The following is a 24,897-nucleotide window of genomic DNA, read 5'->3' on the forward strand; positions in this document are numbered from 1 at the left end:
GTTTCCTACACTTGGACATCTGGATCCGACGTTAGGACATCTGTCCACCGACGTTTGGACTACTGGTCCCCGACGTTTGGGCGCAACAATATATTGTTGCTGAACCCAACGAGCGCTACGCTTTCCGACAAGAGGACTCCCGTGCAATCGACATTAGGACTTTTTTTTTTTTTTTTACTTGATGTTTGGGACTGCAAACGTCAAACGGACTCCCGATCTAGCGACAAATGGACTTTCAAAACAGGTACACAATCTTTTTTTTCTTTTACCTATACCATTGCCAAGTAGGTAGGGTATTTAATTAATGTAATTACTATAAGATGTTTTCTATATGTATCAGCTTATGAATTTTAATATTTGTATTATAGAAAAAAAGTATGAATAAAACTATAAGAGTTTATGTGCTGATGCCAGAGGTAAACCTATCTAGTTTTTATTTATTTAAATTTACTAATCCTTTCTATTATTCAAGGCATTAAGATATGGTGTAGCAATAGAAACCATGCCTTATAATGTTATTGTAAGTATTATATTAGACGAACGTGTGAACTTCAATGGACAGGTGCCGTCTACTTTAACGCGTACCGATTTGCCTCTCAAAGCCGCTTTAGCTTCAAGCTTTGTGCAGTACACAATATTCTTTGAAGTGACCGACTTGTACAGACGATAGTTTTGCTGATTACGTACACAGATAGGAAGCACCGACAAAAGGTATTTTCTTTGTCGGTGTCGATTGGTAATAGTTGTGAAAACAGACCAGCTTTTCTATCACACAAATCACCTTTGCAAATATGCAGCAGCTTGAGATTTCTTTTCTAGAAACACCTGCATTAGAGCTATGCTTTCAATATAACCATCGTTTTCAATTAGCGTAGGAGGTACCTCAATTATGACAGCCTAACTCAATGTTGAAGGCCTGCTAACGTATTTTTATTTGAATCACCATAAATACAACGGAAACGGTTTAAACAAATGTTGAGTCAGAGAAAAAACAATGTTGTAAGGCCTCTTCCGTTTGTCCATGAGGCAGTGATGGAACTATGGGTATGAAAGGATGTAAAATGGAGTACTGTTGAATCCACCAATGGTATATCGGCTGGTGAACGGCGCGATAGTCAAACGGATGCCATGAATTCATATTTGTAAGAGGAAAATTGCTCGTGTTGTTGTCTTTGCTGCTCGATGAAATGCGTATTTTCTTATTATCACGTTGTGCGTCGTCGTCCTCTTTGGCATCAGAATTCCTATCCATGTTTAACACAAGAGAAGGACTTAGTACAACTCCGATAATCACTTTTGAAGATGCTTAACGGCTTCCATCATTTACATACACACTCGTTTGGTGTGTTTGTTAAAAAATAAAATCCAGTAGCGTCATAAGAAATGGGTTTACCCCTCATATGGTTCTAAATACGGCAGCAGTCGCCGAGCGACTTGCAAGACAAGGCTTTAGGTAGCATCGTGTTTACATAGTCACACGTGCTGTTATCGCTCCTAGACAGTTTGAGTTAGTTCTCGATGGCGCCAGTCTAGCCTAACTTTGCGCCTTTGATGTGCATCCTACCGTAACATTTTCTATCCCTGTTGCAATATCTGTTTGCTCCTCAATCACGTTAAATCAACCGACTGCTTTTGAGGAAGCAACAACGGTAAGCTAAGAGTGTGCCGATCTTCTTTCGGTTGCTGTGTCTTCCACCGCCAAACAATGCCGCTTTTTGCTCGTGGCTCGCACAGTCAGCTTATGATTTTGCCCGGTAAGCTTTCACAACTGTCGTGTGATTAGTCGCAATGATATTCCTTTGATTAGCAAGCCACAATATTGCGTGGCCTATCAGACGTTGACGTGTCTTGCGTGTGCAATAAATCTTTGTTTACGTCAGCAAAAATAGACTGCCCTTAATCAACAACATTACGATGCATCTTACGTTGCTAAAACTACATCTAAGAATCCCGCTAACTAACGAGGAATAAAACTTTGTCTTACCTTGGTTCACGACTCGATTCGCGAAAACCTTTGGCGAAGGGATTGCTAGCAATTTTCAGTCTAGTGATCTGGTATCGAAATGCATACGTTAATTTTTCAGTTTGAATTTATGAGTTGATCAAACGAGCAACATCTATAATTGAATGCGTCTATCTGTCGATTTTGGTAGGCAGTAACGGTGATGAATTGAGTTTCAGGAAAGGTGAGCGATATGGCTGAGCTTCGTCTTCGGCAGAACGTCCTCCACCAGTCGTTACAATTGTTGAAGGCTTCTCTGCAATCATTTGGAATAGGTTGAACATATAATTTTGGCTGGTAACGATGCATTGAATGCAAAGGTATCTGAAGTAAATTCCGTTCATTAATGACTGTTTTTATAGACATGTGCAACGTAAACAGTTTAAAGGGTGTACTTGGTCACGTTGGGAAGGCTTGCGGTTGTTGGTCAATTTGAGTTTATTGAACACCACACAACTCTGTTTGTTCCAGAATTTACCTAGGCATGGTTTCTATTGCTACACCATATCTTAATGCCTTGAATAATAGAAAGGATTAGTAAATTTAAATAAATAAAAACTTGATAGGTTTACCTCTGGCATCAGCACATAAACTCTTATAGTTTTATTCATACTTTTTTTCTATAATACAAATATTAAAATTCATAAGCTGATACATATAGAAAACATCTTATAGTAATTACATTAATTAAATACCCTACCTACTTGGCAATGGTATAGGTAAAAAAAAAAAAAAGATTGTGTACCTGTTTTGAAAGTCCATTTGTCGCTAGATCGGGAGTCCGTTTGACGTTTGCAGTCCCAAACATCAAGTAAAAAAAAAAAAAAAGTCCTAATGTCGATTGCACGGGAGTCCTCTTGTCGGAAAGCGTAGCGCTCGTTGGGTTCAGCAACAATATATTGTTGCGCCCAAACGTCGGGGACCAGTAGTCCAAACGTCGGTGGACAGATTTCCTAACGTCGGATCCAGATGTCCAATTGTCGAGGTGCAGAAGTCCTTGTGTCGGAAACCCTAGAGTCCTTTTGCCAACTAGCCCAAAAGACTCTATCCCCGTAGCCCATGATCGTGAAAAAATAACCCCGAAATATCTACACCAGGATGGTTCAAGAAAGTCCCGCTACGAACGCCACGGGTAACGCAGCCCATAATCGTGAAAAAAAAAAATAAACCCGTATCTCAAAAATATGTCTATCTTTTATTTTCAACTTGTAAATGTATTTCATGCTAGAGTTCATATTTTCCGTCCACGACAAATTTGATATGGAGTAATATAATTTTTTGTTTCACAGAAGAAATGTGAGCAACTTCTCATGATCCATACACTTTGGCATGGGTTATGATACAACAAGCACAACACAAAGATAGAATAAGGCTTATGATAAAAAATAAAAAAATGGCTGATGTAACCTGCCAGCAATTCTGTAAACAATAATAAAATCAAGACATAGGATTGATATCAAATATATTGCTTAGACTAAGAACTCATTTGTTTTTTTTTCAAACTGTTAACTGTCCATACCAAGTTGTTGACCTTGCATTGCGAATTTACTGCAATAAACATTACGGCTGCAATAGCACATTTTTATTATGTTTCATGTGCAATGTTCTCATCTTTACCTTTCCACTGAGAAAGGTAGAGAAAATAATTATAAAAAGATGTTTAACTAAAATTTAAACTATAAATTTAAGAAATAAGCGAAATGCAAAAAGATAGTGTTAAGAATGACCTTTTCTTCAAACAGTAAACTGACGTGTTGGCCAAACTGAAATTACTTATCAACTAACCTAAACGCCCTATAGTATTAAATTTTCTTAAAATCCTTTCACTTTCTACTTTTCAAAATTTCTGTTTCAACTCTTGATAACAAATCACCGAGTATATGGTAAGCTATGTAACTTTTTTAGCAAAAACACACAGCAGATGCTGCCAATTTAAATTGACGATGAAAACCCAAGTCTTCGTCTAATGTAAAATATCGAAAACACTGATCAAACACCATTTAGAGGCAGTATGAACAGATCGCGTTTGCCAGAAATCTACCCGTACGTAGTAATTTACCAGTATAAATAAGGATGCAGAAACAGGCTTTTTTTCCATCAAACTCCAAACTGATGCACCTCACCTATGTTGGGCGTCTTCAATAATCTGCTAGCCCGGCCATCGAACGAAGATAGATGTGCAGAGTAAATTCACACGGCAATTTAACAACCATTACAGTCAGGAAGTCTCAAAAACTTTCCCATCCTCACAGCTCGTAATTTCCCAACAAACAAATTGTTTGAAGCAATACAATAAAAGCATTTAAAACAATACATACAGTAAAGTAGTCAAACTTAATCCCTTCCCTGTTTTTGTGTCACAATATCATTTTGTGCAACATCATTAAACAACCTCTCAATTGTTTTCCACCTACTATCATGCACAATCATCTTGTCACCTCGCAGCACCGTACAACGCCGGGGGAACATTTTCACTACAATTTAACAACCAAACAAATCTTCCACCATTGTGTTTTGCGTCTGCCACTTGAACAACAACATTCGTCTTCCTATCTCAATATTACACATCAAATTTCATTCATTTCCTGCACACAGACCACATACCACAATATTTATACTTAAAAATTACTGAGAAATTTTGTAGCAGATAGTGTAGAATGGAAATTCTACTGTAACAAGTTGGATTAATTGCCCAAGCTGCTGTGTTACTTTTCCCACTTTAATTTTATATATTTCTGTAAAATTTTTTTTTTTTTAGACAACAGTATGGAAATGGAACAATAAATATTACCTTTTTTTCACCTACCACCTTCAGTTCAACAGGTTTACTTGAACCATCATCTTCATGGCTGTTAAGTCTGCAACATGAATTAGGTTACTATTCTTAAAAAAAGAAACATCTCACTTTTTTTCACTTGAATTTCCTCGTGGCTTATGTGTAACTTTCAGATCCATTTGTTTAACACCACCCGTTTGTCCACTGCAACATCAACACTTGCACATTTCTTCCATGTTGAACCTTCAAAATGGGACATAATGATAATATAAGCATAAACTGATTTGGAAGCAGAATACTAACCTGTGTGCGAGTATTCAACTACCATAATTTGATACCGATTCTTGCCAGTACATCTGGAAACCTTTAAGAATTCCCCTATAGGTATCGACAACTTGACAAAAAAAGAAATGACAGCCAAAAATGCACATTCACGCAGTACAAACTCAAGCAAAACGTGTTTAGATTTGTTACCTTGCAGTTCAGAACGATTCCATTTTCTCCATAATGTAGTCGATTAACTTGTTAGCTGTAAATCCGTAATCAATTTCCAGGATTCCGATAAAAGGCATGTCAGTTCTGTGTACAAAGCACGCAAGTTGCTACTGCACCTTGTTAAACAAAATGGCCACTGAAATGAGCAACTCCAATTCCTTTCTCTTTACCCAGCCCTCAAAATGGCGGGACGAGAAAATGGTTTCAGCAAGCTTTCCTGGAAAAGTTTTAAAGCATTAGGTCTACACTTGTGTACAGACATTTTGTTTTTTCACAATATTCAATATACCTAAAGTATATCCAGGAAATCTTCAACAACTGTCGAACTGCTGATTTCCGGACAAAAGAACGTCAAAGACTGTTGCCAAAACAGGTTTGCGTTAAACTCGTACATCTACACAACAAAAGGCAAATTAAAATAATTATTTACAGCAGACGAAGCACAAAAATTTTTTCACCGGTCAGTCAATCCAAGTTCTTTTATATTTACTGTTAAATATTTAAAAGAAAAATAAACTCAATATAGCTGGTCTTCATTCATTGGTCCATTCTCCATTCACCAAACCAATTCACCCAACGATAAATTAGACCCAACTACGAAAAAATAAGAAAAAAATGGAAATTAATAATGACATCAAAACACGATTGGTGTAGTACCTACTTTCAACACATAGTCTGCCACGGTGCTTATGTTGGGCATCTTCAATAATCTGCTGGGCCGGCATCGTCTAGTTGACAGTGGGCAAGCCCAGGAACGAACACTTGCCTTCATATATGAAGGCTATAAACAATATTAGAAATTAATATTTTAAAAAAGAGAAACACAGCAACAGTTCAAATGAAATATGACATTACTGCACCACAAGGGTGGTAGAAGATCTCAATCCACCATGCCACGCAATGATGATTCATGGGGAGATTGACCTGAACCTACAGTAATAATAACACTTGTATGAAGAACTGAGCAACCATTCACTTACGACCTTATACATATACGTTGACCATGCTTTGCACAGAAAGCATTTTACGTTCAAGCAGTTTTAGGCGGAAAAATCACAGATAAAGATGTGCTCGCCGCCCAACACATTTAGAAAGTTATCAACAAAATTAACTATTGGCTTTAAATTTATAAATGATATTACACTTAACGGAAAGCTAAAACCTTCAAAATAACAAATTACCGAATAGTTTTCCTGATTCCAAAGTGGGGAAGCCGAAATCCGCTCTTGCAGGGCCAGGACAATGTCCTGAACGCGTGTCAGCCATTGGCGACTGGTAGTTCATCACTAAGAGTTGAATGCTCTCCATAGCTAAGCAATTAACCGTGCCAGATGTCGCCATTTTTGGACGATTTAGAAGGGAGGGGAAAATGTTGCCAGCTGTCAACTAATATTTGTTTCATTTTTATTCACATTTACAAAATATCTTCAATACGTATACATTAATATTCATCTAGTTTATAAAAATTTTGTAAATCCAACGCCATAAAAAAAAATGTGCTTTACGTACGAGAACGTTAAAACTTAAAAATCTGACAGCGTCGAGTATGACTAGTATTTGATTTACGGTGCCAAATTTGTCAACAAATCTTAATTAATTCCAGAAAAAGGAGAATAGAATGTTGATGGTAAAGATTAACGAAGGTCTATCATTCTTGATTTATGGAATAGTTTCACAACGGCCTTGAGACTTGCTTTCGCAATCTGGAAAATGCGCTGCAACTAAGAAGAAATGACGTTTGCGCTATGTCTCGTAGATAAGATCAGATAAATGGATTCTTAAGTTACCACTGCAACTGACCTCTTTTTTTTTTATGAGTGTCGTTTCTAACACCATCTAGGCATTTAAACTAGTTTATAGTTTACTCGGTATTTCATTCTAAGCCGCTGTGCGAAGGCGAAAGGATGGGACATAATTTATCCGGGACGATTCGATCATTTCTTCTTATTTTGGCGCTGTCTACGTGCTATCTCACGGCTGCTCCACCTGATCTGCAAACAAGAGTTGAACAACTTGAGAAAAACTATGTAAGTCCAAATTCATATCTTTTCTTACTGCATTAATTCATAATGCATGACTTACCTGTTCGCTGAAAGGTCGAAATTAAAGAACATTTGAAAGCTAAAATTATTGATTTGGAGACGAAAGTCGGGCGACTGGAAGCCAAAATTGAAAAACAGGATTCACTTTTGGCTATTCTCGAAAAAGGACATGACCCTTTGAAAGATAATGTCGTTATCAATCGACCCCGTCGTCAGATCGCAACTAATCGTACTTGCCAGGAAATCAGGGACGCAAATCCGTCGCACTCCTCCGGCATGTACTGGATTGATCCAGACGGACAAGGCATCGGTGATCCACCAATCCACGTCGATTGCACCTACTGGTAGGCGAGGCGGCTGCATAAATCTGGTGGTATCTTATATCTGATAAATAGTGGCGGTGGGCGGATACTTTCAGGGGCGCAACAGAAATTTTGCATGACAGCGAGTCGGAAATGAACATTGGAAATTGCACAGAGCCCGGATGTTACTCGAGGCAAATCAAATATAACGCAAGCGATAGACAAATCCAAGCGTTGATTCAATTGTCTCTCAAATGCTTCCAATTCATTGGCGTACTGTGACCAAAGCTCAAATTTTATTTTAATGATCGTTTGTTCTAAAATTTGTGATTGACGATGCAGTATTATTGCAGAAACTTGCCATTGAAGTACAACGGGACCGTCTATGCTTGGTGGATCGACAAAGACGGGAAAAGGAACGAGTTTCCCAGTTTGGAGAATTGCGACAACCTCGATGACACTGTAAAGTTTGAATTAAGTACGAGAGTTTTATTTATTTGAATTAAAAAAAAACGAATTGACAATTGAAATCGGGGCTGAAATCTAGATTTCATAGACGATGAAGATATGTTGCCTGTCACGCGCCTCCATTTTAGCAATCCCTTTAAGGGCTCCGGCAAACACGAAGTGAGCCGGTTAAAATGTTTTGGTAAGGCAAAAACGCAGCCAATGCCGAGATCGTGCGACGATTTGCAACGGATGGGACACACTCTCAACGGTATCTACTCAGTCAGGAGAGCTAAACGAATAGAAACTGTTTTCTGCCAATTTGATAAACGACCTGATGAACGACGTAGGTGATATGTATTCACGTCTTTGATTTGATTAACTGTCATTTTGGTAGATCTGCAAAAGGAGATATGTCAAAATCAAATTCTTAATTTCAGAATTCCAGGAGAGGATCGGATATCAAAACATAAAAACAAAGCCAATATACTTCAACGTACAGAAAGACAAGAATTTTTCGAAAAGAGACGTTCCGCTTCCGTTTGAGATTACCATCGTCAACATTGGAGGGGCCATGGATTTACCAAGCGGCGTATTCACAGCACCCGTCAACGGAACTTACTACTTTTCCTTTGCTGGACTCGCGCAATTTCCGATGCTTACAGGTCCAGATCCAGTCTCAGTGCAAAGGGAACTAGGCGCCAATCTTTATAAAAATGGTAACAGAATAGCAATCAGTCAGGTTAATATAGGCTACCTCGTATATCCGGATAATCGAAGTCCAATCACCCTTCAAAGTACTGTATCTTTGCGAGCTGGAGACAAAGTATGGATCCAGTTAAGTATTGGGATCAGTGGGGGGTTTCTATACGACGAGAGGCATGCGGAAGGGCACCCGGGTTCACACACGCATTTTAACGGGTGGCTTTTGGAAGAAGAAATCTAAGTAATGCAGAGGTTTTCCACACCCCTGCCAGCAAATACTACGACCACAAACATAAAACATCCTTCAATCCCATTATCAATGTACGTTCATGTCTCTGTAGGGACATTATAGTCTTGCAAACAGCAATTTCCTGGCTGTTTTACCAACTGCACATGTGTGAATCTCATTCTATATGATTGCTGAACATGTTTTTGCCATCGCTGCTTATTTTCAGGATTGATTTGCGTGATGGAAACTGAGTATGATGAAATAATGTTTTATTTTTATTTTTACTTTATATTTCCTAGTAGTCGATTCTCTGCAATACAAAACTCTGTTCAGTAACATTGGTTTGGCCAATGCAACGATGTTTGTTGATACCTTAAAAAATCATCAGCATCAGAAACTGATTTCTGAATCATTCGAAATTCTTAAATTCAATTCACAGTATGAAATTCAGTTCAACATTTCATAATTCCATTGCCATTTTTTCGCGATTAATTATTTTATTTTGTTTCTAGCGTGAGTTGGCAATGCTGTCGAGGAACTGGAGTGGGGAGGGTAAATAAAGCGCCAAATTACGCTCACCAACTGATCAGTTTCACCATTGACATTTTAACTGACAGCCACAAAGGATGTGTTACCTGTCACTTTCTACTCGCCTCATTTTCTGTTTCCGTATTGTAAGGGTTTCAGTGTTGAAGACAAAAGTTTTCAGGGACAATCAACTGACAAAAAATTAAGTTTTCAAATTAGATGATGTATCAAGCGTAAAGAAAAACGGCGATGGCAAGTCGGTCAGCTGATTGAGAGACTATTGGCGCCCTCGACGGGAATGCAGCAACCACGACCCAATCGCCCAGTGTAAAGCAGATAGTTCATCGATGGCTGTGCTGCGTTTGAATGCAATTCACAACGGAGGAAGTTCTCTGCTCCATTTCCAGGTTAGTTTTTAGCTAATTTTTTTTTATTTTTTTTTGCATGTGTCATCATACAATGACATCTCTGAAGGGCCTAAAATCTAGACCCCTCTCCTCTCCCAGTTATTTGGCTGTGATTTTTTTTCAAGTTGTAACCGCTTATTTTTTTGTTTTCCTTTTATTGATTTTCGAGAGATCCTTGAAAATGATGCAGTGTAAGAATGCACTGATTACGTCTTTTTTTTTGCCTATTCATGGTCGGCCTTGTCTTCCAGTCCTTTTTTTTTTGCCATGTTTCGCCATTTTGGGCTCCATTTCTGCTTCGATGTCGCCATAGAGTGAGGTTTGACATTGCATTGTTCGAACTGAAGAACAATGCAAGGGGCCTGCGTTTGCCAGAAATGGGGAAACAGGTGGCTTGGCAGAATCGTTTGAAAAACAATCACTCTTTCTTGCCGACTTGATTTGATTGATTTTTCGCATTTTGTTCCCAAACTTTTGAAGGTCACACCAGAAAAAGTGGCATTTGCTCGGTATATGTCTGCTCGTTTAAAAAAATCGTAAAATCAATTGTATACAAGCAGATGATTTGGCTAAAAACAAATGGATAGAATAGTATAGCATATAGTAGGAGGGTTTTAAAAACTTATTTAAGTAATTGTATTATTAAATGGCTGTGTTGTTGATGTGAACTACACACTTTTTCAATTTGCTAAATCTTTATCGGTGTATACAGCCTTTGTCAATTTTTTTTTTGTTTTTACTTGCTTTTACTTTTTTTTTTCTTTTTTTAATGGTTTGCTAAATTGCAACACAGCTGGCAAGAAAAGATTTGATTGTCAAGTTTGACGGTCGTACTGTTTTCACGTGAAAATTTCTTTCATTTGACTAGCGGAATTGTTAAACGATCGCAGTTAGCTCTACCGGCAAAAGCGGTTTCTCATTTGCCTTTAAGATGACGAAGAAAATTGGGGGTTTTTATTCACCATTCGAGATATAATTTTTTTATTGTTTATTAAGGTTCTTTATTGCTCTGATTGTTTTCCTGAATGAGCTCCATTACAGTTTGCTAGAAGCTTGAAATGAAATGAACTACTTATCCAATGAGAGAAGAGGCTTGTTGAACCGATATTGAATCACTTGTTTTTTGCTTTGATACTTTCTTTTATTTTAATGTCGTTTGCGCACATAGAATTTATAAATTGTCGAATGAGTCGCAATCAACATGGCTAAAGGAGTCATAAATTGATAAGACTCTATGACGATGTAGTCTTTATTTTTATTTTTGAAAGTCCGTCGGCCTGAGCAATACACCCAAGAAAGCGGGATTTTTGAGTTTTCAAGGAGTAAATGGCAAAATTATTCCGAGTATACAACAGTCGCCATATTTTATTTTCCGTTAAAGTGCATTGCATCGCCAAGAGTCATGATGAGTCATGATACAACATGAAGTGCTTCGTCGAGCAGTTTTAGGATTTCGTCCTTGTTGCTAATCTTATCATTATCGCGTAAATAACTTTGAGCATTCCTTCCATCATTGCCCTTTGCATTCACATCAATTCCCAGTTGGATTAATAGTTGAATGGCGTTGATTACATTTGGGCTTGAATTTGATTTACACAAATAATGGAGCGCATTCCTTCCATATTTGTCCTTTGCATTCACATCGATTCCCAGTTGGATTAAGAGTTGAATGGCGTCAATTAAATTTGGGCTTAAATTTGATTCACACACATAATGGAGCGCATTCCTTCCATCTTTGTCCTTTGCATTCACATCGTTTCCCAGTTGGATTAAGAGTTGAATGGCGTCAATTAAATTTGGGCTTAAAATGAGTTCACACAAACAATGGAGCGCATTCTTTCCCCATTTGTCCTTTGCATTCACATCGATTCCCAGTTGGATTAAGAGTTGAATGGCGTCAATTAAATTTGGGCTTGAATTAAACAAACACAAATGATGGAGCGCATTGCTTCCTAAATTGTCCTTTGCATTCACATCAATTCCCAGTTGGATTAAGAGTTGAATGGCGTCAATTAAATTTGGGCTTGAATTAAACAAACACAAAAAATGGAGCGCATTCCTTCCATATTTGTCCTTTGCATTCACATCAATTCCCAGTTGGATTAAGAGTTGAATGGCGTCAATTAAATTTGGGCTTGAATTAAACAAACACAAAAAATGGAGCGCATTCCTTCCATATTTGTCCTTTGCATTCACATCAATTCCCAGTTGGGATTAAGAGTTGAATGGCGTCAATTAAATTTGGGCTTGAACTTGATTGACACAAATAATGGAGCATATTCTCACCATATTTGCCCTTTGCATTCACATCGATTCCAAGGCGAATTAAGTCGTTGATTCTTCCAACTAGATCAGCCGAAGTGTAACCAGCAAAAAGTTGTCGAAATTCTGTTTCTTTTTCAGTCAACTAAATTGGTGAAATTCACAATTGTTTACGTTGTTAATTCCTCACTTATAAAAAATATTACTTTATTCTTAATGGATGCCAGTTGATTGACGACTTCTGTCGAATTCATTCTTTTTTCCGTATCATATTCCAACATTTTCGTTAGTAAGTCATTCTCATAATATTTGCGCAGTTCGCCATCAATTTCTGAAATTTAGCACCCGATTGTTTATAAATAGAAGAGTAAAATAGAATTGAAGTTAAAAATTGGCATTACTCGTCATATTCACTGGATTATTTTCAATGATGTTCTTGTGAATTTCAGTTTCACTTGAGCCGAATAAATGTTCTCCCTCCAAAAAAATATAACCGTAGACAATGCCGAGAACGAACACATCGCTCTTGACGGTGCCCCAAAAGTTATTATTTTTCACGTTTTGATCGTTGTTGAGTTTTTCCAGCACTTCGGGTGCGTACCAAGTTCTCGTTCCTCTCACTCCAGTCCACGAGTGAAGTCCCTTTTCGTTTACGGATTTGGCCAGTCCAAAATCAGACCATTTCATTATTATATTTTCATATTTTTCAGGCTTTCGCATAATGAGGATGTTTTCCGGTTTAATGTCCCGATGTATTAAATTCTTTGAATGGATGTATTCCAGGCCTGTAGCTAATTGACGGAATATTTCGATAGGAGGTGGCATACGTCCTTTGTATTTTCTGGCATCATCCGACTTCAGAAAAAGTTGATCTAAAGAAGCGACACATAATTCCAATGCGTAGTACCTTTAACGCGAGAACGAAAAAAACAAATCAATTTTGGAATCATTTTGTTATTTAAAGTCATAAAAAAAATGTCTTGCATAAAGTCGTTGTCCGTTTCATAATGAAGAAGTTTGACGATGTTCGGATGATCCAATTTTAGCATTGCGTCTTCTTCTCTTTTGTCCACATGACGCATTTCAACTCTTTTTACTGCCACTTCACGACCTCCGAACTTCCCTTTGTTTACCATACCAAAGCCACCTTCCCCTATTGGTTGTTGGCGGTCGAACCAAATTTTCATCTCTTTGTTAAATTTATTTTGCGAATAATAAAACGCATTCCATCCAGCGTTGTCCGGCAGCATCATATCCACTCCTAATTTAGTCAAAATACCAACTGCGTCGACTAAATTTGGGGTTGAATTGTATCGACATAGATAATGGAGCGCATTTGATCCATCGTTGGTTATTGCCTTTGCGTCGATTCCGGATTGATTTAAAATTTGAAACGCGTCGATTAATTTTTGGCTTGAATGGTACCAACACAAATAGTGAATGGCATTCATTCCATCGTTGTCCCTTGCATTCACGTCGATTCCGTTTCTGATTAAGAGTTGAATTGCGTCAATTAATTTTGGGTTTGAATAGTACCGACACAAAAGATGGAGCGCATTCATTCCGTCTTTGTCCTTTGCCTTCACGTTAATTCCGAATTGAATTAATTCTTTTATTTTTTCCGTTAGATCCGATCGCGAATCACGCCCACACAATTCAAGTAATTCTTTTTCTTTTTCAGTGAGCTAAATTAAATAATTTGACATGTGCATAATGTGATTGCTCGACTTTAATTTATTATACCTTATTCTTGATCGAGTGTAATTCAAAGACTACTTCTTTCGATGTCTTTCTTTCTTTGGGGTCGTTTTTCAACATTTTTTCTAATAGGCTAATCTCGTAACAGTCGCGTAATTTGCTATCCTTTTCTAGGTAAAGCAATCAATTCTTTTTATCAGAAAATAATATCATTCTAGTATATCAGGTATTACTTTGCATGTTAATGGGATCTCCTTTAACTATGTTTTCGGCAATTTCATTTTCGATGGAACCGTAGAGATGTTCGCCGTTCAAGAATAGACTACCGAAAACAAGTCCCAGTGCAAAAACGTCGCTCTTGACGCTTACTGGATAACTGATTTCATCTACATTTCCTGTAGGTCTTGCCAATTGAAGCAACTCCGGGGCTAACCATGCCTTATTTCTTCTGATAGCACTGGTTTGCCTTGCCTCACTGACACTTCTGGTCAGTCTAAAATTTGTCCATTTGAGGGTTATCTCATCTTGGCCAGCAGATCCCTCCACAATGAGGACATTTTCTGGTTTGATGTCTCCATGAACTAAATTCTTTGAATGGATGTATTCCAGACCATTAGCTAATTGTAGCAAACCATCGATATGATGTGGCATACATCCCTTGTATTTTCTGGCATCATTCGACTTCAAGAACAGCTGATCTAAAGTGGCCAAATACCGGTCCCATTCACAGTACCTGGTAACACGGTAAAAAAAAATTAAACCATTGTTGATATCGTACTGTCCTAAGTTCTAGAAAATAAGAAATGCCCCACCGATAGTCATTATCACTTCCACGCTGAAGAAGTTTGTCGATGTTTGGATGAATTAACTCTAGCAAAGCTTCTTCTTCTTTACCTATGAGGCTACGATGTACACGAACTCTTTTCGTTTCAACATCGCGGATTCCGAACTTTCCTTCAAACACTTGACCTGGACCATCCTCCATATTTTCAATACTCACTAAATACAGGATAACTCAATAGTTCCGCAATGCACAGTTTTCGAATGACTGTACGTTGTGATGGCTTCCTTCTACATCTACGCAAATGACCAACGCTTTAAGTTGATAACGTTTTATCTTGAGCCGCATAATACAGTGTAATCTACTGACCAGGTTTATCAGTAGTGAAAGCGTTTCTTGCACAACGATTCGAGAACAACGGAAAAATAATGATGGACTTTTCGATCCTGAATAAGCATGGCATTCCCTTCGCTACTATTGTCTCTATAATATTAAATTAGAGTCTCGATCACCCCTTCCTTATTTTTATTGTTTTATGCGGCTATAATTTTTGGTGGCTTTTGGATGTGAAATATTGCCATTGTTATGCGTAAATACTTAAAGAAATAGTACGTATCTATTCTCTATTTTCTTGCAAAAAATAAAAGGTCTTCAAAGAGCTTTACGAAAAATTCGCTTCCACTTCAAAATTAATAATCTTTTATGGTGCTGATCTGTTCCAGATATTGGGTCAACTTTCAGGTATGACAGTTCGAATCGAAGGCAAGCGCGAGCAGAGAGCTCACTTCAGATTCTTTTAACTGGCAGGCTGTTGGTTTTAGAATTGAAATTCTTGCTGGAAATTGAGCATGATGAAATAATGTTTTCTTGAATTCTTTTTATTTTTACCTTATATTTCCTAGTTGACGATTCTCTTCAATACAAAACTCTGTTAAGTGACATTGTTTGGCGAATGCAACGCTGTTTGTTGATATCTTAAAAATTCAGCAGCTTCAGAACCTGATTTCTTAATCATTCGAAATTCTTAAATACAATTTGCAATATGAAATTCAGCCCAACATTTCATAATTCTATCGCCATCTTTTTCCGATTAATTGTTTTATTTGGTTCATAGCTTGTGTTGGCAATGCTGTCGAGGAGCTGGGGTAAGAAAAGCGCCAAATTCCGCTGACCAACTGATGAGTTTCATCATTGCCATTTTAACTGATATCCACAAAGGATGTGCTATGTGTCGCTTTCTACTCGTCTCTATTTCTGTTTCCGTATTATAAGGGTTTCAGTGTTGAAGACAAAAGCTTTCAGTCGCAATCGGCTGACAAACAATTTAATGTTCAAATTAGATGATGTATCAAGTGTAACTTGAGGCAATGGACCACCTGGATGAAATGCTGCTGAATAATGTGTAGACTGGCTATTGAGACGGTCAGCTGATCGAGAATGATTTGGCGCCTTCGACGGGAATGCATCAACCACGACTTCCGTGCAGTGAAAACTAGTTCATCGATGGATGTGCTGCGTTTGAATGCAATTCATAACGGAGCAAGTTCTCTGCTCTTTTTCAGGTTAGTTTTTAGATATTTTTTTTTGCTTTCGTTTTGTATGTATCGTCGCACAATGACATATCAAGGGCCTAAAATGTCGACCCCACCCCCTCTCAGTTATTTAGCTGTTATTTTTTTCAAATTGCAACCGTTTATTTTTTTGTTTTTCTTTCATTGATTTGCGAGAAATCCCTGAAAATGATGCAATGTAAGAATACTGATTCCGTCTTTTTTTCGCCCTTGGTCGGCCTTGTTTTCAAGTCCTTTTTTTTTTTTCTGGCCATTTTGACGCCATTTTTGCTTCGATGGTGCCATAGAGTGAGAGGTATCGTTGACATTGTATTGCTCGTACTGACGAACAATGCAAGTGGCCTGTTTTTGTTTGAAGTGGAAAACAGCTGATTTCCCAATCATCAGATGGCTTGTGAGATCTTTGATAGAACCGTCTCTTTCGTGACGACGTCATTTGATTGTTTTTTCCATTTTTGTTTTCCCAGTTTTGAAAGTCACACCAGGAAAAGGTAGCATTTTCTTGGTAGATGTCTGCTCGTTTAAAAAATCGTAAAATCAACTTTATACTATGAATATTTTATTATGAAATGAAAAACTTTATCCAAAGAGAAAAAATTGAAGCCAATATTGAATCACACTGCTGTTTTTTATGCTTTGATTTTTCCTTTCATTTTAAGATGTTTGCCCACATAAATTTTTAATCATCAAATGAGTCGCAATCAACTTGGGGTAAAGGAATAATACATTAAGCAAAACTCTCGGCGATGCGGACATTTCCGGGGTTCTATTCTGGTGTATTTCTGAAAGTGAAGTGAAAGTAGGAAATTTGAATTTTGTAATGGTAAGAGATATAAGCAAACTAGACTATGCGACAGTCACCTTATTTTTTTCCGTCGTTAAAATGCATTGCGTCGCCTAGAGATGAGTTATGATTCAAACAAAGAACTGCTTCGTCGAGCAGTTTTAGGATTTCGTCCTTGTTGTACATCCTATAATTATAGCGTACATAATTTCGCAGTAATACCGCCATTGGATATGACACGAGTTCCCAGTTTGACTAAGAGTTGAATGGCGTCAATTAAATTTGGGCTCAATCATTCAAATAAATAATGGAGCGCATTGCTTCCCGAATAGTCCTTGTATCTACATCAATTCCCAGTTGGATCAAGAGTTGAATGGCGCATTAATTAAATTTGGGCATGAATTCCGTACACAAATAATGGAGCGCATTCCCTTTCTTGTTATCGTCCTTTGCATTCACATCAATTCCATTTTGGATTAAGAGTTGAATGGTGTCAATTAAATTTGGGCTTAAATTAAACCAACACAAATAATGGAGCGCATTCCTTCCCGAATTGTCCTTTGCATTAACATCAATTCCCAGTTGGATTAAGAGTTGAATGGCGTCAATTAAATTTGGTCTTGAATTCCATCCACACAAATAATGGAGCGCATTCCTTCCCCATTTGTCCTTTGCCTTCACATCAATTCTCAGGTGGATTAAGAGTTTCATGGCGTCAATTAAATTTGGGCTTGAATTCCATTTACACAAATGATGAAGCGCATTCCTTCCATCATTGTCCTTTGCATTCATATCGATTCCAATGCGAATGAAGTCGTTGGCTGTTCCTTTTAGATCAGACAAAGAGCCACGAGCACAAAGTTGTCGAAATTCTTCTTCTTTTTAGTCAGCTAAATTGGAGAAATGTACGATTGTTTACGTGCTGCTACTTCCTTACTAAAAAATTATATTACCTTTTTCGTGATGGATTCCAGTTGTTTGACGACTTCTTTCGAACTAACTCTTTTATCCGGATCGTATTCCAACATTTTCTTTAGTAAGTCATCCTCATAATATTCGCGCAATTCGGCATCAATATCTAGAATTGCCACCAGTTGTTTAATAGATAGAAGAGTAAAATAATATGGAATTAAATCTGGAATTACTCTTCATATATTCACTCGCACGTCCTCCAATTATGTTATCATGAATTTCATTTTCTTTTCGTTTGAACCGAACAGATGTTCTCCTCCAAGAAAAGATATGGAAAAACGAGGCCGAGGACAAACACATCGCCTACTGTGCCTCTTTTTTTTCTGCCTCTTCATCCTCTTTTTTTTTATTTTTGTTCAAGAATAAGTTTAACACCTCCGGGGCGTACCAGTTTTTGGTTCATTCCCGTCCAGTCCATGTGTATGATCCCCGTTCAGTAACCTTTTTTGCCAGCCCAAAATCAGCCCATTTGATTATTGTCTTTTCATCTTGGCCTGGAGATCGCTTAATTAGAACGTTGTTCGGTTTAATGTCTCGATGAGTTAAACTCTTTGAATGGATGTATGCCAGGCCTGTAGCTAATTGCTGGAAAAACCTCGATTTGACGTGGCATAGGTATCCTTTGTATTTTGGGATCATCCGACTTCAGGAAAACTTGATCTAAGGAAGCGTAACATAATTCAATGCGTAGTACCTGTTACACGTCAACGAAAACAAAAAAAAAAACAAATCTACTTTGAAATCATATCTTTGTTTTAAACTAGAGAAAAAGTCATACATAAAGTCGTTGTCTTTTTCACAGTGAAGAAGTTGACGATGTTTGGATGATCTAACTTCAGCATTGCTTCTTCTATTTTGTCCACGTGACGCATTTCAACTCTTTTTACTGCCACTTCACGACCTCCGAACTTCCCTTTGTATACCATTCCATAGCCACCCTCCGCTATTGGGTTTTCGCGGTCGAACCAAATTTTCATCTCTTTCTTATCTTTATTTTGCAAATAGTATAACGCACCCTATCCAGCGTTGTCCGGCACCATCATACTCACTCCGAATGTATCCAAAACACCGATTACGTCGAGTAACGGTTTGAATTGTATTTATTACAAGCAATGGAGCCCATTTGATCCATCGTTGCTTATGGTGTCGCATCGATTCCGAGTTGAATTAAAATTTGAATTGCGTCGATTAAGTTTTGGCTTGAATTGTATCGGCACAAATAATGAATGGCATTCATTCCATTCCTGTCTCTTGCATTCACGTCGATTCCACTTTCGATGACGAGTTTCATTGCGTCGGTTAGTTTTTCGTTTGAATAGTACCGACACAAAAGATGAAGTGCATTCCTTCCGTTTGTATCCTTTGCGTTCACGTTAATTCCGAACTGAATTAATTCTTTGATTTTTCCCATTAAATCTAATCGCGAATCACGACCACACAATTCAAGCAATTCTTTTTCTTTTCCATTGAGCTAAATTTAATAAATTGACATTTGCATAATGCTATTAGTCGACTTGCCTTAAATTCATTATACCTCATCCTTGATGGAATGTAATTGAACGTCTTTTTCCAGTTCTTCTTTCGATGGCATTCTCTTTAATGGGGTCGTTTTTCGACATTTTTTCCAACAGGTCGGGGGGAAAATGAGACGAGAAGATTTCAACTTTAATAACTTGCGTCTGACCACAAATGAACAATTGCAATTCAAATCGAAACTGAACCACTCCTGCCCGCCGCTACCTTCCCTATTCAAAAGATAGATGAAAAGATAACGTGAATAGTTCAATAACAGTCAGTTAGCTGGCCGCTAACGGATGGGTTTTGGGCAGAAGACGTTTATCAGAGACGTCCATTCGGTTTACGCGTGATTGTCCAATTTCGAGAAAGCTTGAGCAACCTAACTTGAAGGTTAGTACTCGTCAGTGACCAGAAATCCTCGTGACAATACAGTATTATCTATAGCCAGGTATATCAGTAGTGAAAGCGTTTCTTGCACAACGATTCGAGATTAACAGAAAATAATTATAAACTTTTCGATTTAGAATAAGTATGGGATTCCGTTTGCCATCATTGCCTCTATATTATAAATCTAAGTTTAAGTCTCGATCAATTTTGCATTGTTTTTATTGTTATATGCATTTATCATTTTTCTCTTTAATGATCGCATTTCGATCATCGTGTTCTTTACATTGTAGATCTTTTTTACAGATTTTAGCTATACTAAAAAAAAGATCCATAGTGGTGTCAATCAGTTTTCAACTTGTTGACGTCAGTGCTATACCTGTAGCGAGTTTTCGACTAGGAGTATAGCTAACATAATTTTAACTTATCAGCCGGGAATTTTATGTTAGCCAATCCACTTATCTTAACGTGTGTTGACGCGTTTTGGCCCCCAATCTTTTTAAAAACAATTTTCAACTATGTACGGAAATAGGAACTTTTTTAAGGCTTTAACGTAGATGAGCTTATTTATTGATGCAACCAAATGGGCAATACTAAGTTTACATCAAAACATGGAAGAGTTTTGGATATCAAATTGAAAGTGTGGCTTTGCTACCTGGCCTGGCATAAAAATAGCAGTTTGTGTTACCTGATCTTAATGGACATCCTGTAGAAAATGCATTTGTGAATTAGCTGATTGTTTAATTCATCTATTATTTTTGCACCCCTTGTAAATGGAATATGAATTCATCTTTATTTATTTCCATTTGTTTGGAACAGACAAATTTCTCTATTTAATCATTTCTGTGTTCTTTCTCAATTTCATTCTAGTGGTAACAGATGAGACTTTGTCCAGTACAGACATACATTTGAACAGGGAAGGAAGATGAATCTTATGTGGGATCAGCTTTAAGGACAAATTCAGTAAATATGGTTGCTTCTTGTCCAGCAAATCCTATGATCTACAAAGTTTGTAGCTCATTCATTTCTGTTTTCAATATTTGCAGTTGTCTGTGACGTTGATTGGGAATGAGCCGTCTTGATGCAAAAGACCGATTACTACAAAAGAAAGTCACAACAATAAAGGCTTCAATTACTTACGAAAGAAAACATTTAGAAGAGCTGATGAAGCATGAATAGCAGACGAACAACTTATGGTCGAGTGCTTTCCGACAACAGGTTACGCTAATGAAACGTTTGACATCCAAACCAAGTAACCAACAGAATCATGCATGCGTAAACACTTAAAGAAATAGTACGTGTCTATTCTATTTCTGCAAAAAATAAAAAAGGTCTTCAAAGAGATTTATTAAAAATGTTTAAAAGAATTTTTAAAAAATTAATTTTTCCGTTTTCTTTTTGTAAGTTTCGCTACCTTAGGCAACGTCTAGTTTGTATGAAAAGTTGAGAGTATGTAAGAACAAAATTAAAGTATATAAAGCCGTCTGACTGCAAGTTTTAAACGTACTGAATCTCGCTGTATTCATTCAAAGACGTGGATCGTTTGGGCATGCCTGATTTATAGGTTTGTATGTTTAGTTTTATACTATTACCTTCATTGAAGTAACAATTTGAAAGTTATGTGGTGTTACATATGTAATCAATCATCGATGTGATGGAGTTACTGATTGTGACGAGTTCGTGATCTAAATTTTATGAGTGGTAGTCAATCTTGTACATTTTTTAAATATGTGGCCATTAACTGGAATTGATAACTTCTGGTGGTTATTTTTTTATTTACAGGGCAGTATGTTAATATTTAATATTCGCTGGTTGTGTTTGAGAGATATTCCGTTTTTGTGCGATTGACTTTAGTTTGTTTTTCAGGTGGAATGCTTTTTTGTTTAACTTGTGTGTGTGGTTACTTTGCCTTATTGGTAGGGGACTCCATAGATAGGTTGTAGTTACTTTTTATTCACATTTTTTAAACGATTCCAACAAAATGGACCGTGTGATATTTATTGTTTACCGTGATTTTGCATCGAGCAGACTTAATTCTCGGGTACTTATGTTAAATTACTTGCTCTATTCCCGACTACACGCCTTTCTCCTTATTCAGTGGAAGAAAGGTGCCATATTTTGGAAAGGGATAAATTACATTGCCACGTAGGGGAGCACTGGGATTATTTCTGCCTTTAGGTTGTGCCGTATACGTAAAGGGACAAATTACCACTATCTTTCTCATTATGTTAATGTTATGGTGCTTTTCTTTACAGGATGGGATGCTTTCTCGTGCCTCGTACCATTCGTTCAGCGTGTGGTGCTCTAGGTATGTTGTTCTAAACTGCTCACCTTTGAAATGTGCTACTACCACGAAGGTTGTGTTACGTGTCTTGTTCTACTCGTCTCGATTTCTGTTTTGTGTTTTGTAAGGGTTTAATGTTAATGGCTAAAACTTTTCTACCACATTGGGCTGCAACAATTAAGAGTTCAAATCAGATGTGTCATGTAACTGAAGCAGTTGATCATCGTGGGTGAAATGCTGCTAAACAATTTGTAAACTGTCGTTTAATTTTTATGCAGTACCATTTAGTTTATAAATCTGACTAGAAAGAGAAAAGAAAAATGGCGATGGCAAGACGGCTGGCTGATGGAGAAACAATTGGCGCCCTCGACTGGAATGCAGCAACGACGACCCAATCGCTCCAAACCAGATGTTTCACTGATGTATTGTGTTGCGTTTGAATGCACCATATAAGTGATGTTCTGATCTTTCTAGGTTAGTTTTTAGATATTTCTTTTTCTTTCGTTTTGCATGGCCATCTCTCACAAATGACATCTCAGAAGGGTCTAAAATCTAGGATCCTCTCCTCTCCTAGTTATTTGGCTGTGACTTTTTTCATTGCAACCGTTTATTTTTTTTTTTCTTTCATTGATTTGCGAGAATGATGCAGTGAAAGAATGCAGTGATTTCGTCTTTTTTTTCAAGTATTCATGGCCGGCCTTGCCTTCCAGTCCTTTTTTCTGGCCACATTTCGCCGTTTTGGCGCCATTTCTGCTTCTCTGATGGCGCCATAGAGTGAGGGGTATTGTTAACATCAAGCCGTTCCAACTGACTAACAATGTAAGGGCCTGTGTTTTTGTCAGGAATAGGGAAACGTTTTTTCAATCATCAGCTGGCTTGGCAGACTTGTTTGAAGAACTGTCTCTTTCATGACAACATTTGATTGTTTTTTCGCTTGTTGTTTCAGGCCCTTTAAAGCCCATCGCAGGCGTGCTTTTTTCTTGCAGATGTCTTCCCGTTTAAAAAATCATGAAATCATCTGTATACAACCAGGTGATTTGGTTAAAAACTAATGGACAGACATTGCCAGTGATATAATAGGACGGTTTTTAAAACTTATTTAAATACGTGTATTATTAAATGGCTTTGCCTTTGATGAACTACACACTCTATTTGTCAATTTGCTAAATTCGTATCGGTATACAGCCTTTGCCAATCTTTTGTTGTTTTAATTAGATTTACTAGTGGAATTGTTAAACGCTCGCAGTTTTTAGTCAGCAATGCAGCTCAATCAAGAAATCTGGTTTCTTATTTGTCCTTTAGATGACGCAAGAAAACCGTGGGGTTTTTATTCATCATTCGAGATTGGTTTTTATTATTGTTTTTTTTATCGTTTATTGTGTTCTTTACTCTGATTGTTTTCCTATCAGTTCGGTTAGAGTTTCGCTAGAAGCTTGAAATGAAATACTCATCCAAAGAGAGAAGAGGCTTGTTGAACTGATATTGTCTCATCTTCCGGTTTTTATGCTTTGATACTTTTGTTCATTTTAAAGGCGTTTATTATTTTAACAGAATTTTGTAGGGAATTCATCGAATGAGTCGTAATCAACTCTAATAAAGGAATCATCATTCTGACAAAAAATACGGCGATGCAATCATTTTTTGTATTTTTGAAAAAAAAGACAGCTATCCTGTGTAATACTGCCAAGAAAGCGGTAAATGTAGGGTAAAAGATAAAAGAATTCAAAGTATGAAACAGTCGCCTTATTTTAGTTTTCCTTGGTCCAAGTGGATTGCATCGCCTACAAACGAGCTGTGTTTCATACATGAAGGGCTCTAAGTTGCACTTGAAAGCACTATTTAATGACAATACTTTGAATTTCTAGCCAATTAAATCTGGGCTTGAATTGGATGGATACAACAAGGGAGCGGAATCCATTCATTATCGTTCTTCGCATTCTCATCAATTTTCAGTTGGCGTAGAATTCCACCAATTCCCGTGCCGTGCAGTATGGCGCTGCTGAACTGGGCCTGGATTTAATCTAAGCAAAACAATCGAGCGCAGTCTTTTTATTTAAAAAATCGTCCAGTCTCAGGGGCGCTGGGATTTCCGCAAACAGTCCTTTGCATCATTCAAACTGTTTCCAGGAGCGCTGGGCTGAAGTCGCTGCGGTCTTTCAAATTTAGCAGGCAAACGGCAAAACTAAACACTTTTTTCGAGTTCTCTCTCGCCCTTCTGTTGGAAGTGCTCAGCCAAATTGGAGAAATTTGCGATTGTCTGGGTTGCTACTGGAACTTGCAAAAAAATGAAATTACTTTTTTCTTGAGTTGATTTCAGTTGTTTGACCACTTTTGCCATATTTATTCTTTGTTCCGGATCGTATTCCAATACTTTTTATGCAGTCTCTCCCCCTAGTAGAGGAGCTTCTTCGCTGTCCACCCAAATTTCAACGTCCAACAAATTTCTCTATTTCATCATTTCTGTGTTCTTTCAATTTCTCATTCTAGGTGCAGATGAGACCTTAATCCAGTACGTACATCCATTGGAACACCGGAGGATGAATCTTTTGTGCTGAAATCAGCTTAAGGAAAAAATCAAGTAAATATGATTGTTTTCTTGCTCAGTCAATCCCATGTGATTCACAAAGTTTGTGGTTCATTCATTTCTGTTGTCGTTACTTGCAGTTGCCCAGACGTAGATTGGAATGTCATTTGATGTACGTACAAGATC

At 37.5% G+C, this 24,897-nt stretch overlaps 2 protein-coding genes and 2 long non-coding RNA genes across 5 annotated transcripts in view; 1 reads left to right on the forward strand and 3 right to left on the reverse strand.

Moving 5' to 3' along the window:
• Positions 1-908: 908 nt before the first annotated feature.
• LOC130694185 (uncharacterized) lies at positions 909-2,803 on the reverse strand. The gene is made up of 5 exons (XR_009001958.1): positions 2,748-2,803; positions 2,575-2,622; positions 2,398-2,518; positions 1,985-2,326; positions 909-1,244 (listed from the first exon to the last, which is right to left on the reverse strand). It is a non-coding gene; the product is annotated as an uncharacterized LOC130694185 (long non-coding RNA).
• Positions 2,804-4,029: 1,226 nt separating this feature from the next.
• LOC130694187 (uncharacterized) lies at positions 4,030-6,552 on the reverse strand. Of its 2 annotated transcripts, XR_009001960.2 has the most exons (10): positions 6,455-6,552; positions 6,129-6,203; positions 5,935-6,054; positions 5,732-5,867; positions 5,563-5,667; positions 5,253-5,490; positions 5,082-5,172; positions 4,918-5,021; positions 4,794-4,860; positions 4,030-4,737 (listed from the first exon to the last, which is right to left on the reverse strand). It is a non-coding gene; the product is annotated as an uncharacterized LOC130694187 (long non-coding RNA). The 2 variants fall into 2 exon arrangements; XR_009421306.1 differs by lacking the exon at positions 6,129-6,203 and having other exon boundaries at positions 6,455-6,546.
• Positions 6,553-7,170: 618 nt separating this feature from the next.
• Positions 7,171-9,298, forward strand: LOC130694183 (complement C1q tumor necrosis factor-related protein 4-like). Its single transcript, XM_059495791.1, has 4 exons — positions 7,171-7,300; positions 7,971-8,095; positions 8,165-8,410; positions 8,505-9,298. The coding sequence occupies exons 3-4, from the start codon at positions 8,185-8,187 to the stop codon at positions 9,008-9,010; spliced, it is 732 nt and encodes a 243-aa protein (XP_059351774.1). The 5' UTR covers positions 7,171-7,300; positions 7,971-8,095; positions 8,165-8,184; the 3' UTR covers positions 9,011-9,298.
• Positions 9,294-24,897, reverse strand: part of LOC130694182 (RGS domain-containing serine/threonine-protein kinase A-like) — a 27,707-nt gene continuing 12,103 nt past the window's right edge. The window contains exons 5-8 of the mRNA XM_059495774.1: positions 13,103-13,880; positions 12,402-12,526; positions 12,220-12,340; positions 9,294-9,370 (exon numbers count right to left, since the gene is read on the reverse strand). Of these exons, the coding sequence (XP_059351757.1) occupies positions 9,294-9,370; positions 12,220-12,340; positions 12,402-12,526; positions 13,103-13,880 (1,101 nt within the window). The remainder of the gene's footprint in view (positions 9,371-12,219; positions 12,341-12,401; positions 12,527-13,102; positions 13,881-24,897) is intronic.

Source organism: Daphnia carinata, chromosome 6 (genome assembly GCF_022539665.2).
Source record: "Daphnia carinata strain CSIRO-1 chromosome 6, CSIRO_AGI_Dcar_HiC_V3, whole genome shotgun sequence".
In the NCBI taxonomy this organism is placed as follows: domain Eukaryota; kingdom Metazoa; phylum Arthropoda; class Branchiopoda; order Diplostraca; family Daphniidae; genus Daphnia; species Daphnia carinata.

What these genes read in the sequence shown, in the direction of transcription:
- LOC130694183 (XM_059495791.1), top strand. Translation starts at nt 8,185, where the DNA reads ATGTTGCCTGTCACGCGCCTCCATTTTAGCAATCCCTTTAAGGGCTCC. An exon ending in TAAACGACCTGATGAACGAC is followed by an intron (nt 8,411 to 8,504) that starts GTAGGTGATATG and finishes TCTTAATTTCAG; the next exon opens with AATTCCAGGAGAGGATCGGA.